The sequence below is a fragment of the Populus alba genome, chromosome 7 (assembly GCF_005239225.2).
Source record: "Populus alba chromosome 7, ASM523922v2, whole genome shotgun sequence".
Taxonomy (NCBI): Eukaryota; Viridiplantae; Streptophyta; class Magnoliopsida; order Malpighiales; family Salicaceae; genus Populus; species Populus alba.
In genome coordinates, this window is record NC_133290.1 from 8,857,109 (window position 1) to 8,875,997 (window position 18,889).

The 18,889-nt window shown below is 33.2% G+C and overlaps 1 protein-coding gene across 10 annotated transcripts; it reads left to right on the forward strand.

The window, feature by feature from the left end:
• The first annotated feature begins 515 nt into the window (after positions 1 to 515).
• LOC118045586 (uncharacterized) lies at positions 516 to 6,490 on the forward strand. 10 transcript variants are annotated; one of them, XR_012170300.1, is made up of 9 exons: positions 531 to 812; positions 1,330 to 1,404; positions 2,377 to 2,448; positions 2,538 to 2,635; positions 2,739 to 3,000; positions 3,363 to 3,469; positions 3,609 to 3,932; positions 4,118 to 4,241; positions 4,588 to 6,490. XR_012170300.1 is itself a non-coding variant. In XM_073410407.1 (7 exons), the coding sequence occupies exons 1-5, from the start codon at positions 675 to 677 to the stop codon at positions 3,711 to 3,713; spliced, it is 459 nt and encodes a 152-aa protein (XP_073266508.1). In that variant the 5' UTR covers positions 519 to 674; the 3' UTR covers positions 3,714 to 3,932; positions 4,118 to 4,241; positions 4,588 to 6,490. The 10 variants fall into 10 exon arrangements, 2 of the variants coding, with proteins under 2 accessions (XP_073266509.1, XP_073266508.1); XR_012170301.1 differs by having other exon boundaries at positions 532 to 812; positions 3,401 to 3,469; XR_012170303.1 differs by having other exon boundaries at positions 533 to 812; positions 2,739 to 3,469; positions 4,588 to 4,909; positions 5,018 to 6,490.
• The last annotated feature ends 12,399 nt before the right edge of the window (positions 6,491 to 18,889 follow it).

The following is an 18,889-nucleotide window of genomic DNA, read 5'->3' on the forward strand; positions in this document are numbered from 1 at the left end:
TTGTAAATAGGACTTTTTAAAGTGGGGATTTGAATTTCCTTTTTTAGCCTTTTTTTTAATACACACACACACTTTGCTTATGCGTAATTGACTCTTTATTAGGTGGGGTGGGTTTTTTTTGGGTTAGATGGGTTGGACTGATCACATTTCTTGGATCGGCTTTTTCATGGTTGATTACCCTTTACCCAACTGCCTTCTGTCCTATTCCTATTCCTATCCCTCCCCTCAGTGCCCTGGGTTTTCGTTTTATTTTTATTTTAAAAAAATGTAACATAGATCTTCGATATGCCAAAAAAAAACATATTGCTACCAAAAGAAATTTTTTTTTTCCTTTGTAATAAACCACAACAAAAACGCCAACCGCAGTAAAAATTTGAATATTATCATCTTGACCGTAACTAGGTGAGACAGAAGATTCCCTAAAGTAAATTTGTGCCCCCCCCCCATCCCATCCAAACCGAAACGACACAGTCTTTGTGGCCAAGCAATAAACCTCCGCCACGCAATCAATAGTTGGCCCTTAATTTCCTTTTCTTTTGTTTTTATTTTTTATACCTCTTTCTCTCATCAGGGTTTCGAACCTTTTCATATGAATAACTCCTTTTTATGAAGATTTCCGAATCGTAAGACCGCCAACAAATCCTGCTGCCGGAAAAAATTAATTGAATTCGGAAATGACAAACTCGAATAATACGGATCTATTCGATTCGTTTTTCAGAAGAGCAGATTTAGACGGTGATGGTCAGATCAGTGGTGCTGAAGCCGTCGGTTTCTTTCAAGGTTCCGGTTTGCCTACGCACGTCCTTGCTCAGGTTCCTCGCAATCCACAGCTTCTCATTATTTTTTTTGGATTTGTTACTTAGATATGTTGATTTCGATGTAGAACTAACTGTTAGGTGACGTTTGCTGCAGCTAGGGTTATAAAAGATTAGGTTATTTGAATTTTTGAGGTTAGTTAAGACAAAAATTTTGATTTTGGATAATGATAAAATCAGCAAGTCATGTTTGCAATGGTGAATTATTATTATTATTATTATTGCTACTGTCTTGTTGAGATCATCGAAAGAATTGACGATGCCTATTTCTTATTCTTCTTGTGTGCTCATTATATGGGAGTGTTAATTTTGTGTGGTTGATGTGGTATTCGTATATTATTATGTTAAAGTGAGAGAAATTTGTTTTCATTTGCCATTAAAAAGTCTTGAGTTGCATCAAGTTATAGAATGAAGATAAAAAGTATATGTGAGGTGTTTTTGTGTTACAGATTTTCTAGGTTTTCTATGAATGGGATTAAAAACAAAAAACCTTCTTGCTTATCTCTGAGTGCAGGTAGAAGAACTAGAAAAGGAAATATTAGATTCTAGACAAAAGATTGAGTTTTATAGTGTCAAGATGCAGGAACTTGTAAGTACGCTCCCAATTTCTTTTTCCCTTTGTGAGAGTCGATGTCTTTTACATATGATGTTCTTTGCTATTATGTAAAACTTGCTTTGAAAAAGTATTCAGGTTGAACTGTTTTCACTGTATCTTGTCTGCTATGTTTGGGCTATTGATTCTTCATTACCCTTTCTTAATAATGAAAGACAATTTGGTAGCAAGTTGCAAAGGAAAAAAGCGTAGAGGCAATTCCAGATCTTGTCACAATAATAAGAATAGCTCAAGTTGAATCAGTTTGCTCTTTCGACTGTGGTTTTGGATGCAAGATTCTCAAATCATTCTTTTTTTACTGGATGTATTATATATGCATAAACTAACTGTGCCTGACTCATTGTGCTTAAGTTCTGGATGGAAGCTCGTTTCATCATTTTATTTGCTATTGGATATCTCAAAAATGCACAAACTATAGCTTAAATTATCTTAAGGTCGTGAATATACTAAGTGCTCAAAACCAAAAGGTATGAGTCAGTGGCATCAAATGCCTTATTATGATTTGTGGTTTAAGTAAAAACAAAAAAAAATAAATTCAAGCTGGACTGACTATACTGATAAAAGTAAAGAAAAGAATCGTTCAGCTCCCCCCCCCTTTTTTTTATATAGTAAACATACTATAGAAGGTCCTAGGTTTATTCTTGGGTTTTCCACTAGAAGGTCCTAGGTTCAAACTGTGAAGAGGGGTGGGGTGGGGGAAGTAGCCCCATTTGGGTAGCCCAAGTCCCTTTAAAGTAATTAAGTGAAAGAGAACTCGGACAGTTTCTTTAGGCAGCTGATCCTGTCCCAGTTAACTAACATGCTAGAATTGGTTTAAGAAAATGCATGAAGGTATTCTGCCTAATTTAACCTGTTTACTTTTTCTTTAGAGTGGTTGAGGTCCAGAGCATGAAAATATGTGTTCTTTGCTGATATTCCTATTGCCATTCTTCTGTTATTTGGCATCAGATTTTATATAAAAGTCGATGTGACAATCGACTTAATGAGGTCACAGCAAGGGTATCTACTGATAAGCATGAGGTACCTCTCTTTCTTGCGTGATTTGCTTGTATTCTCCATGTAATATCTATTGCTTATTGAACTAACAGGAGCAACTTGTGTGTTTCAAGTTGAGACATTAGGAAAGAAGTATGAAGAGAAATACAAGCAGACTGGAGATGTTGCCTCCAAACTAACCATTGAAGAGGCTACATTTCATGTTATTCAGGTAATTTAGGAACTTGTGGTGAGTTTTATCAATGCTTATCTCGTTCTTTTATATACATGTTTTTGGATATCAAACAAACTTATATTGTCCTTGATAACTGCAGGAGAAAAAAATGGATTTATATCGGTAAATTGTTAAAATGGAAGAAGGGGGAGCTGCTGATGGCGTGGTGAAGGTACACTGTAATCACCATTAGTTTCTGGAGATAGTACGAAACTTGTGTGCAAGGCCTTTTTGCTGGCTTTTTCTGGAGCATGCTGAGAATATCCAATCGAGTCTTGAGGAACGAGTAAAAACTGTGAATGAACACTGTAAACTATATGGATTGCGTTCTAAACCAATCTCACTAGTGGAACTTCCATTTGGTATCTCCATGATGTTATCAACCCTCTTTGGTTTTATATTACCTGTCTAATCTTGAAAATATTTGGCCCATTTAGATGGTTGATTTACTTCAATTTGGCTTGTTCTGTTACTTGTATGTGAAAAAAGTTTGAGCTATGACAATTAAGCCACTCTTCTTTCTTCTTGTGTTTCACTAGGAAAAATACACCATGTTGTATCTCTTATGAACCACAAACTTTTTATTATTTTGGTGTTAATTGCATTTCCAATGCCCCCAAAACGTTTCAAATTTCAGACCTGCAATTTTTTATCCATTTCAAAGATCATGCTGTATTTTCCTTCACTGGCTACCTCGCATCTTTACTTTTGCTTTCTACATCAGGATGATTACTTGCTCTCTTCCTCTTGATCTTTCTTTAGGCCGGCAACCTGGAATCCAGGAAGCTGCAGCTGATTGGGATGAAGGTTGGGACAAGTTTGACAACAAAGGTATGCTAAATAATTGTTTGTTGGATTTAGTTGACTTTGATTTTGCTCTGGAGGGATTGGAGTTCCTTTTCACTTGGGTACATGATGCTTTCTTTTCAGCATTAAGTCTCAACCTCATTAAAGCTCTTATGACTTTCAGGTCAGGATTCACATTTGTCAAAGAGCTCACCTTGGATGTACGAAATGTTGTAGCTTCTCCAAAACAAAAAACTTCATTTCCAAAAGAAACAACTTCCACAGATAAGGATTCTATTGCGAAGTCAGAAAAGGTTTCAAGGCCAATCAAATCAAATTCTGAGAAAGATTTGTTGGATCATCAACATGAGAATGGCACTCTAAAATGTCCTCCTGACAGTCCTGTCAGAAGGAGTACAACAGAGAGCCACCGATCCAGTGAATTCTGAGACTCCCCATTTAAAGAAACTGGTGCAGAGAATTCACCCCATGCTAAAGAGATCCAAACGTATGGTTCATTTTTTTTATCTTTACAACAATATATTGCTGTCCCTCCCTCAAAGTTAAGTTTTACCAAAAAAAAAAGTTTGGCATGGCATGACAGTTCAAATGAGTCTGTCCTGCTTTATGCTTTATGCTTTCTGCTTTTAATGCTTCATTTGGATGTTTAAGCTTACTGGTACACTTGTGCAGTGATGGGGGTGGTACTGAAGCTGTGCATTCTGGTGACATAATTGTTGAACCTGGCTGGGGTACATTTGATGACACACATTATGATACAGAATCAGCCTGGGGCTTCTATTCTGTCAGTGGCAAGGTATGGAAACTTGGGTCTTGTGCTTTCTATTTGATGTGGGCAATAGGATTTCTTGGTGCTTAAGAATTGTGGAAGTTGTTTAAATTCGAAGGAAGGGATTGGTGTGTGCATGCAGTCATGTGGTTTTATGCGTGATGTACATTTTCACACCCTCTATTATGAACTTTATTTATGTTTATTTAGGCAATTCTATTACTTTGCACGAAATTGAAATCTATAGTTTTGATTGTGGGAACTGAGTGGTGGTTGGTTTGGCACTGGAACTGTTTATTCTCTTTCTGTATCTTTGCTTCTTTCTTGCCTTGTTCAGAAAACTGATTGGATTGATCTAATATTGTTCTTGCAGAGCATGGATTTCAGCATTGGTGAATTAGGTTTAAATCCAATAAAAACAAGGTCCTCACATGGAGATAACATGTTACCAGGGAAGGGCCAATTTATGTTTGATTCTATTCCAAGCACCCTGGCTCATAACCAGGGTAACAGCTCGTATGCTTTTGCAGATTCTGTTCCAAGCACCCCTGCATATAACCCACAGAATGCGTTTGCAGATTCTGTTCCAAGTACCCCTGCCTATAACACAGGAAAGAGTCCAGTTTCATTTGCAGATTCTATCCCAAGCACCCCAGCATACAATTTCGGGAACTCTCCACGAAGGTTTAGTGAAGGTTCAGAGGACCACTCTTTTGACAGCTTCTCTAGGTTTGATTCATTTAACATTCATGATGGTGGATTATTTCAATCTCCTCGCCATTCTCTTTCATGATTCCATGCAGAGTACTAAGGACTCGGATGAAAGTTATGGATTCCCATCAAGGTTTGATTCCTTTAGAGAATTTGGAGACTCTAATCGAAGTCATGGGTTTTCAAGGTTTGACTCATTCAGAGAGTCTGATCAGAGTCATGGGTTCGCAAGGTTTGACTCATTTACAGTCTGATCAGAATCATGGGTTCTCGAGGTTTGATTCCTTCAAAGAGTCTGATCCTGGTCATGGGTTCTCATCAAGTTTCAGTTCATTTGGATAATCTAGAGATACTGATCATAGTCATGGATTCTTGAAGATGGATTCATTTAATACCCATTACAGTGGGTTCTTCCAGTCATCTGACAATTCCCTAGCAAGGTTTGATTCTTCTGTTCGTGGCTCTAAAGACTTTGATAATAGCCATGGGTTCCCATCATTTGATGATACGGATCCATTTGGCTCAAGTGGACCATTTAGGACATCACTAGAGAGTGAAACTCCGAAGGGAAGTTCCGATAACTGGCGAGCGTTTTAGCTTCCGTTTGAAGCTTTTGTGAGATTTCTTCCTGTAGTTGTGGCGGCACATTTCTTCTGTTAGTATATACTATGTGATGATGAATGAGTGGTTGTGCCTTGTGGTTCTAGCCCTTGTTTGATTTTGCAGATCCGATTTGATTTCTGAATTTCCGATATTCAATCACTCTCGCGACTGTTTCTTTTGGTGGCGTAATTTTTTCGATTAGGATTAGATGAATGTATGTAATATTTTTTTTTTAGAAAAAGGTATACTGTCACTCAATGGTTGTGATGTGGAAGTCAAATTTATATTAGGATTAAATTATTTTGTTTTAACCATCCAACATTTGAATGGCATAGGATGCAAGGAGTTGATACCATAGTTTTGAAACCCGACCCGGTCATTGAATTATTTTGTTTTAACCATCCAACATTTGAATGGCATAGGATGCAAGGAGTTGATACCATAGTTTTGAAACCCGATCCGGTCATTGACCCGGTCGACCCTCTAGGTCACGGGTCAGGTGGGTTGACCCGGGTTAATCCGGGTCAACCCAAAAAAACCTTGGTTTGTCTTTTCATCTGTCACTATTACTTTCCAGAAATGCACAGATGGATGTGGTGGGAGATTTTTCTGGCACTTTTTATCCTTCTTTTCTCCTCTCTTTTTTTCATTCATTTATTTATTTGGGAAAGAGAGCTGTCGCGATTCATGCCTTCGTTTTAAATCAGTCTTATGTTTGATCTGCAGCAATTTTCAGGTGGAAGTGGAAGCATTGGTGATTCAAGGATCCAAGCTGGGCACGGTGATGAGCCAGGTGAAGAAGCCTCTGTCTTCTCCACCGCCGCAATGCTCCCGTACTCCACCCTCGACGAGGCATCGGCGGCGCTAGGAAGGAATTTGACTGTAGCGGAGACATTGTGGTTCAATTACTCTGCAAAAAAGTCTGATTATTATCTATTTTGCCACAACATCTTGTTTCTTTTTCTGATCTTCTCTGTCGTGCCTTTACCCTTGTTCTTCACAAATCTCTGGCGATCTGCTGGGCTTGACAAGTACAAGATTCAGCCTAAAGTCAAGCTGTCTCCTTCTGAAGAGTTCAAGTGTTACAAGGATGTTACAAGGATGAATCAGAGCCAAGGCATGAGCGGGTACCTCATCACCACCAGAAGGCAGAAGGACTTCTGGCTCCTTGCTTAGGTTCATTTCAGAGGCTAAAAAAGTGATCGGGTCTCACCCGGGTTTGGCCGGGTCGACTGGGTCCCGGGTCGACCCTCCGGGTCGACCGGGTTTGGCCGGGCCAAATCCCAAGCGGGTTTTGGCCTTCACCCGACCCGGTTTCTTGCCCGGGTCGGCCGGGTCCCGGGTCGACCCGCCGGGCCGGTCCGGGTTTTAAAACTATGGTTGATACTAGTCCATCTAATTACTTTTATAGATCCAATAAAGTCCCAATGATATATAAGGGAAATCATCCAATAAATGCCTCAATCTAAAGATAGGGAAGGTTATGATATAGAATAATATAAATTATATTATTATATTTTTATTTAATAATTTAAGTTTTTAAATTTTTTAGATTAAATATTTTTTTTTTTGATATGATACTAGAATTTTGTAATTAAATGATAAAATCTTATAGCCCATATCTTTGTAATTAAAATTAAATTTTAGCACAGATAATGATAAATTTGTTTAATTTTCAAGATCAATAAATTTTTATTGAGAAAGTGTATTTGAAAATAATATAAATTATATATTTAAAATTATATTCAATAACTTAAGTTTTTATGTTGAGATAATTATTCGATAAAAATCACATAAATTACATAATAACAAAGATATAAGCAATCTTTTACATATACACATGATGAGAGAAATCCTATTTTCTAGACTTAAAGAAGTAATTATTTTGTTTACCAATTTATGTATAGGTAAATGGCATATGAGTGTTCTCTAATGGTTCTATTGATGTTAAGCCACTTAAATTTGGGTTGACAATATAAATAGATGAAGTTCTTGATGATATTCTATTAGTTTATGAGCCAAATTTAAGTCAGAATTTGCATCTCTTCATTGTATAGGAAAATAAGTTTATCAATTGAGGTTTTTAAGTTAAGAATGTGATTCATATTGTCCAACCATATATGCATTGAAGTTTTCTAAAAGAGGTTATGTTTGTTTTAGTTTTTAAACTTTCTATGTGTTTATTTGTGTTTCTAAGAAGTTAAAAATATGTGCTAGTTAATATTTGTCTAATTTTATATCAAAGTTATTTATTTGAGTCTCGTTTGAGTTTTTCCTAGACTTGAAGAGTTGTTCTAATTATGTAATGATTATTTACACCATATATGAGGGATCTTTTGGTAGAATTTGAGTTAAATGTCTTTGACTTGGCCTTTTGACAACCTATTAAGTTTTGTATCTCTTTTTTTGAGTGACAGATTTATTATTTTAACTTTATATCTCTAAGGTGGTGATTTGATTTGTATCGTTAGAGTGACAAGTTATTCTCATTTGTATCTTTTTGGTTTTGAACCTTATACTAGTGAGAAAAAACATTCCTAGTAATAAGGACCTGTTACTTTGCAATATCCATACAATCCCGGTATCAAGTTGAATCAAATCTTAGGATTTACTACTATAGTTGTTTGTGGATATCGTGTGCAAGAATTCAAGAGGGTTATATATGCTCTTGAAATGGATGAAATGAGAAGACAAACTTGGTAACTCTAGCGATGTTTTGAACAATTTGAGAATCAAGATCATAATGATAAGAATGTTAATCCTTTCTTCACATACATCACATTATTTTTTAGAATTGAGGTCATAATGACTCTTTTAAAAAAAAATCAAAATGATATTATTTTACGTGTTTATAAAATAAAAATATTAATTTGACCCGAATTAACTCAAGTCAACCTACCTGACACTTGACCCAAGACTTTTCCTGAGTTAGATATAAAAGTTATGTAATAGATAACTTTTAAAACTCATGACACATGTCTATAGATTGAAAGAACCATACATGTGATGTTTTGTATTAAAAAGATAGGAAATGGCAACAAAGCCCTTAGAGGCTTAAAAAGTAAGTATAATTAAATGAGGGGTATAATAGTAATTGAATAAAGAGATGATAAATATAAATAGGAAGTAAAAAAAGAAGAAGGAAAGAGGGATCTGAAAATTGAGAGCAAACTGTGAGAGAGAAGGGAGAAAGAAGAAGAAGAGAAAAGAGGGAAATTAGAAAGGAAATAGAAAGGAGTTGGAGGAAATAAGTAAAAATGTAAGATTATGTATAAATATGTGTTAATTAAGCTTTAATTTTGGTTTTGATAAATGTTAGGGTTATGAAGTTTGTGTTTTGGGTTTGATTGATGATTTAATTTGAATGTTATAGAGTTAATTGTTGTGGGTATTTGATTATTTGGATGATTTTGAGAGCTTGAATTGAAAGATGATGATTTTGAGTTATGATTTTGTTTGAATGGTGAATTTTTGTTAGAAATTTAGAAAGAACAGTAGGTTTCTGTTAAAAATCTGAGTTGGAGGTTGAAGAGGATGAAAATTCAATTTGGTCCCTCAATTTATGAAAATTACGGTTTAGTCCCCAAACTTTGGAAAATTACAAATTGGTCCCTGGAGCATATTCTGAGATTCTGAACAGAATAACATATGAATTATGGGCAGAATTACTGTATAGTTATGAAATTTTAAAACTTTCAATTTGGTCCTCCAATTTGACAAAAAATACCATTTGGCCCTAAAAATTTGGTAAAATTACAGAGTGGTCCCTGGAGCATAATTAGAGGTTCTGTACAGAAATGAGGATGAATTATGGACATAATTCCACTATAGTCATGAATTTATGATATGTTTAGTTTGGTCCTCCAATTAGACGACAGTTACAATTTGGCCCTAAAAAAATAATAAATTCTAGATTAGTCCCTAGCTGTAATATTAGCTTTTTCAGATTGGTTTGATGAATAATTAAGGGTTATTTAGTGAATTATTATCAATTTTATTAGTTGTTTTATTATGGGTTAGATTTCGGGAAAACCGTTAAATTTTGGGTTTTTAAGAAAATTAACTAGTTAGTTAAAAAACATATAGGGTTACAGAATACACCCTTAGTTAAGTGTATTAAATAGATTAAATGTTCTTTCGAGTCGTTTTTGAATATGTCTCCTTTGTATTCAGATAATCCTGATATTCTACCAGCAGGACGTTAGTAGGATTTCCTTCAGTGTCAGCTTTTGAGTGCTGTTTGCTTTTGAGTCAGGTAAGTGGATAATTTTTCATATGCATGAGAAATATTATAAATATTTGATTTGTTATTATGAATTGGATCATGCTTTTTGATAATATATATGTTGATTATTATCCTTATGATAAAGCATGATCAATTATTTAATCTGAATTCTTGATATGAACAAGTATATATTTTGAATTGACTTCTGAATTGATAGCTCCTCATTTGATTAATGTCATAAGTTGAGCTTTGAGATATGAATATGTTTGTTTGATTATGATTGTGAACCTATGGTATGTCAGTCAGAATACCCATGCTAATAGGGTAGTGTTAGTCTTTGTGCACATCGTATCTGAACCCTAGTTGGTCAGGGGAGTCACCAACCTGTGTGGACTGATCATCTCACAGTACAGAACCTCATGCTTATTGCATTTTGATTTTTTGACGAGCTTTACCATATAATCTTCTTGTTATGGCCTATTTGAGAAACCTTCCTATAAAAATCTAGAGCCATAATTGTATATATACTCTCATTGTTGTATTACCTCGTGTGTGTATATTGAATATTATCTACTCACTGAGTTGTTGAACTCACCCTCTCATTATTTATCTTTTCAGGCTTATAGCTTGATAGCGGGTTACTTTTGTAGAACCTTCTGAACCTGCTTTTTGATGTAATTTGTACCTTTTCCTTTATGTCTAGTTATTGCTCCAAAACTATTAAATTATATTAACTCTTGTATTAAGACAATTACATTATATTATGAAGTTAGTTTTGTTATTAGTGCTGCGTTGAACTCTGATTGAGTTTTGAAGGATAAGTTTGTAAGTAAGTTTGGGTTCGTATAGGTATGGAACCTTGGAGGGGAACCTTGCCTATGTGCTGGTCATGGATCTGGGATTTGGGTTGTGACAATACATGAAAAAACTAAGAAGTCCAATCCTCAACAAAACAAATACTGAAGGATGAAATCAAGAAAAAAAATCAATTACACAAAAGGAACTAAAAAAAAAATATAGCAATTAAAAGAATAAGGGTGAAAATACAAAATAATAAATAAATTAGAAGGAAAGAAAAATTCTTTGATAAGAGAGTTAAATTGAGAAAAAAATAGCAACAAGAAAAAAAAATCTAAAAAAGGAGGATCAAATTATAGCCCCGACCGAGTTGAATAAGTCAGTTTTATTTTAATGAGACAATAAAAGAAATTGGAAACAATAGTAAACAAACAATTTAAAAAAAAAAAAACATGACCACAATAATGTAGGCAAAAACCCATGGAGTATGTAATTGGATAAACAAGAAACAAAAGAACTCAGCTAGAGTAAATCCGAGTTTGCATGATAAACATGTAACTTGAATAATAAAGGGTAAGCCAACTCGAGTTAACCCACGAAACTTGTGACTTAGTTAATGAGATCAGGATGACTTGACAGATCATTGTTTTAAAACTCGACCTAACCTAGCCATTTGACCTATGACCTGGGTGATCTAGGGCCTAGGCTAGGCAAGGGTGAGTAATAAAGGGTGAGCCAACTCAGGTTAACCCACAAAACTTGTGACTTAGGTAATGAGATCATGATGACTTAATAGATCATTGTTTTAAAACTCGGCCTAACCTAGCCCTTTTAACAGAAATGAGGGGAGAATTAATTCGATAAAAACTTGTAAAAAACTCGGGTTAGCTTGCAACCTAATAGCCCTCGAAAAACCTAGTAAAAACTCATTGACTTTTTTCTTCTTTTTTTTAATTTTTATTTTCAAAATTATATTGTTTCTAAATGTTTATAAAATAAATAAAAAATCAGGGTGAATTGGGTTACATGGGATCAACCCATCTGACCCGTGACTTAGGACTTGCCTTGGGTAAACCTCCATGTCGAGTTTGAAAACTATACGATAGATAAATTTTAAAACTCGTGACATTGGTCATTAGACCATAAGCACCATACATGAAAAAACAGAGAAGTACAATCCTTAATAAATCAAATATCAAAGGATAAAATCTGGAGAAAAAATTAATTATATGAAATAATCTAAAATAAAAAAAATACCAATTGAAAGAATAAGAGTGAAAATAAAAATAAAAAATAAACTAGAGGGAAAGAAAAATTATTTGATAAAATGGTTAAATTGAAAAAAAATATTAACAAAAGGACAAAAAAAAAGGGGAAAGTATAAGGATCAAATTAGAAAAAAAAAACATAAAATACTTATATTGAGGGATGGAATTGAAAACCATAAAAACCTTGACAAAGTGGCCAAGAAAAAATATTAGATATTAAAATAAAAAATAAAAAATAAAAAAATATCATATATGAAATATTATAATTGAAGATTAAATTGAAAATAAATAAAACCTTTCCAAATTACTCAAGAAGGAAAATTAGAAATAAAAAAAATAAGGACCAAACTACACAAAATAAAATATGATACATTAAAATTGAAGGGCCAAAAAGAAAAATAAAAAATAAAAAAAATAAAGATTGAAATTTAAATACCAAAAAGTAAGAGGACATACTTTTCTTTGTTTGGGAAGGAGAGAGAAAAGAAGGGAAAAATAAAAACTTGCCAGCAACAAACCGCCCCACCTTCAACAACACGTATTATACTTAAAGTAAAGGACACAATTACACATCCAACAACATGTTAAAAAGGTTGGTTTGACCATTAGAATGTGTTGCACGCACCTACAACTTTATTGATAACAAATAATAATTTAGGCTAAAAGGATAAAAGTATTCTCCATGTTTCTAGCTAAACCATAAACCTATTTGAAAAGATCAAAAAGCCCTTGGATCCATAGTTCATATTTCCTTGACTGCAAGGACACAATTGACTTTTTGATGTATTGTAAAAACTAAAAGATCACCAATTTATTTTTTTTAATTGGAGGTAATTAAGTCATTTAATTATTTAAACAATTGTGGAAAAAATATGTATACTCATGTACAATCGTTAAATAACCAATGGAATGTTTAAGAATATCAAAATACCCCGAACTCAAAGGCTATTGATTGTTTTTTGGGAAGGGTAGAATTGTAAATCCACTATTTGTTGACTTTTGGGTCACATAATAATATTTATATATTTTGATGATAACAATTAAATGATAATGGACTTATGATATACTTGGTTGAGATTAAATTTAAATAGGTTTATACGTAGATCATCAACAATCATAAAGAATTAAATAAAGGAATAAATCAACAAGTTCAAGATATAAAGCAAGAGAAGACTTAGTTTTTCAAGATTCATTTTACTTTAAACAAGCATGAAGAATTCACACACTTTACATTGGATGTATTATAGGATTGATATGCATTTAGTCAGTTCAAGATTCATCAGGTTTAAAACTATCAAATCTGGTTTAAAGTTGAATCAACTAATCATTTGTTCATCAAGGATAAACACCTGGGAATCTGCAGGAACCGGTTGATAAACTGTCTTGACCAATATGAACCGATCGACTGTTTTATTTATGAGAGGAACAATAATGGCTATCTAACGACTAATTTTTGCTAGAAATATATATAGTTTGTCTAATTGAAGAATTAAGTATATAATTTAAATACACACACAAGCTATTTTAAGAGCAAAACCAACTTCAAATCATTGATCCTAAATCATGCTCATATTTGTGCATTAAAACCTTCATATTCTTGCACAAGAGTGCCATTGTTCCTTCATTCATTCTAAGTGCTATTGAGCGAGCTATAAAAATGTAAGCTTCAATTGTATTATCTACACTTTGAGAGAGTGTTACTATATTTTAAACAATTATAATCCTTCAAGAGATTAAGTGAAAGACTCTTAGTCATTGGTGAGGTACACCATTAAGGTGAAAAATCTTGAAGAGGATATTTCTTCAAGTGGTGAAAAAAGGCTTTGTGAAGATTCATCATGCACATTGTAATCTTTGGCTTGGATTAGTAAAGAATACAATACCCAAGACCAGTTTGGTGTTTAAGGTGTAGATGTAAGTTTGTTGAACCACATTAAAAACAAAGTTTGTAATTTTTATCCATATACTCTTTACTTTATGCAATTTGATTTTATTGTTGGTTAATTGTGTTTATCATGTTTGATTGAGTTGATTGAAATATTTTTTTATTATTATTAGTGAAATATCTAATTCACCCCTCTTAGGTGTTATTGTTGCCTTAATCCTAAAATAACAATTGGTATTAGAGCCTAGTTCTCATTTATATAAGTTTGCTTAGACTTTGAGTAAAATAGCAACCACTAGTTTTAATATTCAAAATGAAGGATCATCAACCTCTAAGTCACCTTTCTTGAATGGTAATGACTATGTCTATTGGTAAGTTAGGATGATTATCTTTAACTATTGATTATGATTTATTGCTATCTATTGAAAATAGACCTTATAAGCCTACTTAAATTGAAGATGATATAACAGTTCCTAAAGCTAGAAGTGACTATACCGATGGTGATAAAAAGTTGTTATCTATGGATGCTAAAACTATGATTACTTTATATTGTGCATTGAATATAAGTAAATTTAATAGGATCACATCATGCAAGGAAACTAGAAATATATGGCATGCATTAAGGATAACACATGAAGGAACAAACCAATTAAAAGAATAAAAAACTAACATGTTAGTACATCAATATAAGTTATTTAAAATGATTCCAAATGAATCCATAACTAGTATAATTGCTAAAATGACAACTATCACTAATAATTTGGATGTTCTTGGTTGGACTTATACTAATACCGATATCATAAGCAAAATTCTTAGGTCCTTGATAAAGACTTGGGAAGTAAGGGTGATGGCAATCCGAGAAGCTAATGACCTCACCAAACTTCCATTGAAAGAACTCATCAGAGCACGTATGTATCATGAAATTATCATGGAAAAGCAAGAACTAGAAAAGAAACCAAAAAAGAATTTGGAATTCCAAACCATACACCATGTTGATAGTGATGATAATGAAGAAGTGGAGGAGGAAATTGCACTTATCACAAGACAATTCTAAAATTTCATAAGAAAAAAACATTGGAACAAAAATTTCTCAAACTTCAAGAAGGATGGAAATAAGGAAGAATCTAGCAAAGAAGCACTTAGATGTTACAAATGCAATAAGACGAGACACATGGAGGTTGATTACCCTCTCCTTTAATATAAAAAGAAGAACCACCATCATATATGAACAATGCAAGCAACATGGAGCGATGACTTAGACTCTAGCTTAAGTGATGATGAAGAGTATATTACAAACATTTGTTTCATGGCAATTGAAAGCGATAATGAAACACTTTCTTTAGATTATGAATCCGACCTCTCTTATAATGAATTGCATGATGGATTTAAGATATTCTATGATGAATATAAGAAGTGAGGTTCTAAATATAAAAAAGAACCATGCATGTTTACTTGTTGAGAAAGATATATTAAAAAAGAAAGCATGCATTGTAGTTTATAATTGTGATAAGATGAGTCAATTTGTAGAGGAAAATAAGGCTTTAAAGAAAGCATGCATTGTAGTTTATGCTTGCTAGTCAAAGATGTGTTTTCAACAAAAGAGGCTTAGGTTATCAACCCAAAAAGAATAAAAACTATTTAAAAAACTATTTTGTTAAAGCCAAATAATCATATAACCCAAACTCAACATGCAATTATTGTAGAAGCATTGGTCACTTGATTTATGTATGTCCTATGAAAAAGGGCAAAGTGAATAATATGACTTGGGTTCCAACAGGAACCACCACTAACCACAAAGGACCAAAAAAGGTATGGGTACCAAAAACCTCATCTTAATTTTATATGTGTAGAAGTCAAAAGAATATGAGGAGTGGTTCTTGGATAGTACTTGCTTAAGACACATGACTGAGGATGATTCATTATTCTCAAGCAATAACAAGTGACACGACCAAAAAATTGATGTCTTCTTCTAAATCCAGTAGTGTCGAAGTAATAAATAACTCGGCAAGACCAAGGTCGAACCACAAGGAGGTTAACTATATAAATTGTAAATAACAATAACACAACAACAACAACAATAATAATACTAATAATAATTAGTAGTACTAAGACTACTACTACTAGTAATAGTGGTGGTGGTGGTGGTGGTAGTAGTAATGATAGTAATAATAGTAATAGTAATAGTAATAATAAAGAGGACTTTGAGATGTAAGATTAATGTGATGATTAAACAATGATAAAAACAAATGTTAAGGTTAGAGGATCCACTAATGGTATTTCAAACAAATATATTATAAACTCTTATTACTCAACTAGAAACCTTACACAAAAGAGGTTCCAATCATATTATAAATTGTTAACATGATTACATTTATCTTATTTGAGTAATGCCAATACTTGTAAAAATTATCAAGTATTCATGGTGATAGCTTATGTTAACAACAAATCAAGTTCCTTTCATAGCACAGGAGTAAGTTATACATACGGTTGGGCCATGAAAGTGCCAAGCATTTATTGTACCAAGGGTTGTTCAACATAAATCTAGATTAACCATTTAACAAACAAGGTATTAAGAGTGAGCAAGATAATAAATATAAAACATGTTAGTATCAAGCATTAAAGTCCATGTTGAGTTTATATTATACTTATTCTTACACCATTAGTGTAACCTTTTCACCTTGACATAATAGATTTAGCTAAACATAATGAAAGAAATAAACATAAATAAACAAGATAAGAACATAATTATATAAGTAAAGGAAAGGAAATAAAAAGCACAAACAAAAGATTAATATAACATAAAATAAAACTTAAACATTACAAAATACAAAGAAATAGAGCAAGAGCATGATCTTGATCTGAACACCAAGATGCCTAAATGCATGGCAAATGCCTTCTTTTATAGGCCAAAATTTGGAACTATTGATTTAATGAATAATTATTGAGTGGGTGGCCACATCTTGACTTTGTGACAATCTTTATCTTCTTGTATGAACAAAACGTCAGAATTTGAACCACCTTTACTCATGAAAGTTCTAGGAAATTGTCTCAGCTTTTCAGGAAAAAAAATTAAGATCATTTAGACTTCTAGAACTCGAGATATGGGCTGAACACTAAACAGTGTGGGCTACAGGACAAATTCAGACTTCTCCGTTGTTGCTAAAATTTGGACATGAAAACGGCATTTTTAAATCTTGGACTCCACATGAAAGTTTTAGGCCTATGTCTTATCTTTTCATCCATATAAAGCAGACCTAAATCTGAGATCTACAGCTCCAGATATGACCCAATTATCGAATAGTGTTCCAGTTTGGATTGAACCAGCATCACTTTTCTAAGCTTCACCCTCTCTTTATCTTCACAATTTTAATAGTTGAATTCATCAATCAATCCTTTGATTTATGTGATAGGCCTGCATTTAAGATGAACATTTACTATATATTAAGGTATCTTATAGTATCAGACTTGTTATTATAAAAAAATGCTTTAGTTAAGGAGTTATTAATACTTCAAGTGCAAAATGATGATATAAAACCTTGATAAAAATACACTTGTAAGTACTAATCACCCCCCAACCAGCTTATTACTAGTCCCCAGTAATCAAAGCGTTAAAATAGAAAAATAATTTGCAAGTTCCACAAAATAAGGTATTCATCATTCAACTTCCATTAATCTATTCAGATAAACAAACTCTCATTAAATTTATATTTTTGCTTCTTATTTCTTAAACAAGATATTAATAAACCTTATTTTTATGTGCTCAATGTATGAAAACATAGATGATGGGGCTTTTATTGGGAAAAAACAATATCATGTTCTAATGTTTAAGATTAACTTTCTTGGGTTGGGATTATTATTTTTTTCTTTTTTTTATATACACATATAACTTAAAACACAATACATTTTTAACACATGTAACGAGTTTTCAGCTAATGACTCCCAAGCCAGTTGGTCTTAGGGCATTAGGTGTAGGTGTTGAGACACCCCTACAAGCTTAGTAACTCGGGATGCAGATACTGATACGTAGATAGTGCAATGTTTGATTCCCTTAAGCTTTTCTCCTTAATCCATGTAACAAGCTTTGGGCCAATAGCTCCCAAGTCAATTGACTTTAAGGTATTAGGTATTAAAACACCCATTTGGGCTTAATTGCTTAGGTTAGGAAGGCTACGAAACCAAACTTATCTACGTTTTTATTATCATCAATATTATGAATTTTTTTTCTTTTGCCAATTATATACTATCCCTTTCCCTTAGTTGTTACCTTGAACAAAAGAACATAAATAATGTAATAATCCAATGTGCAACCCACAATCATATGTTAAAGTGTGTGTGTGAAAATGAAGGTTTAAGAATACTTGTTAAATGAGTATATGAGTAGAATCAAGTGATAACAATGCGAGAGTTTGTAAACCTGAATATTTCAAGAAGTATTCTGCTAGACGTTGGTAATGATATTTACTAAGATGCATTTTAAAAGTCAATAAAATTTCCTCCTTACTCTGCCGTCCTCATAAGAATACTTACTAAGATGCATCTCAAGAGTTAATAAAACTGACTTCTTACTCTGCCATCCTAATAACAATTTTGTCAAATGGTTTTAATAATAGCAAAAAAAGTTAGTAAGTTAGTTATTTTTTATGTCAACTACTACCCTCTCCCCTCAACCAAAAGGAGACATTGTTCTCCATATCCTAAGGTACAAAGATAGAGTATAGAAGACATCACTTGAAACAGCGAACAATGACAAACTTGAAACACACTTAAACAAATATAAGAAGTAGCAAAACAAAATAATATGCTATTAATAAAACCAAAAGACACAAGGTTTCACAAATGAAGGCTCAAATCTAATCTAAGCTTTTTACAGCTTTTCTTAGTTGAATAATTTAGGCGACTCATGCAGGGATCAATGGCAGGATTAAAGATTGTAGTTAGTCAATCAATTATTCAGCAGTAGCAGCAGAGATTATGATTTGTCATGCCGAAGATGTTAGAAATTCCTGTTCCACAACTTGATCCAGAAAAGACAACAACTTATCATATAAACCATTAACATTTAACAACCCTATAGGTTTATGGTGAATGTACAGTTAGGCCCAAGAGGAAATATGAAAGATCTCTTCTAATGTGCCCAGACCACCTAGTAAGGCAATGAAGGTATCAACATGGTTAAACATGACAT

Excerpts from the sequence above, each read along its gene's own strand:
- LOC118045586 (XM_073410407.1), top strand. The coding sequence starts at position 675 with ATGACAAACTCGAATAATACGGATCTATTCGATTCGTTTTTCAGAAGA. Across the intron at positions 813-1,329 it reads CTACGCACGTCCTTGCTCAG|GTAGAAGAACTAGAAAAGGA; the intron begins GTTCCTCGCAAT and ends CTCTGAGTGCAG. Across the intron at positions 2,449-3,400 it reads TATCTACTGATAAGCATGAG|GCCGGCAACCTGGAATCCAG; the intron begins GTACCTCTCTTT and ends ATCTTTCTTTAG.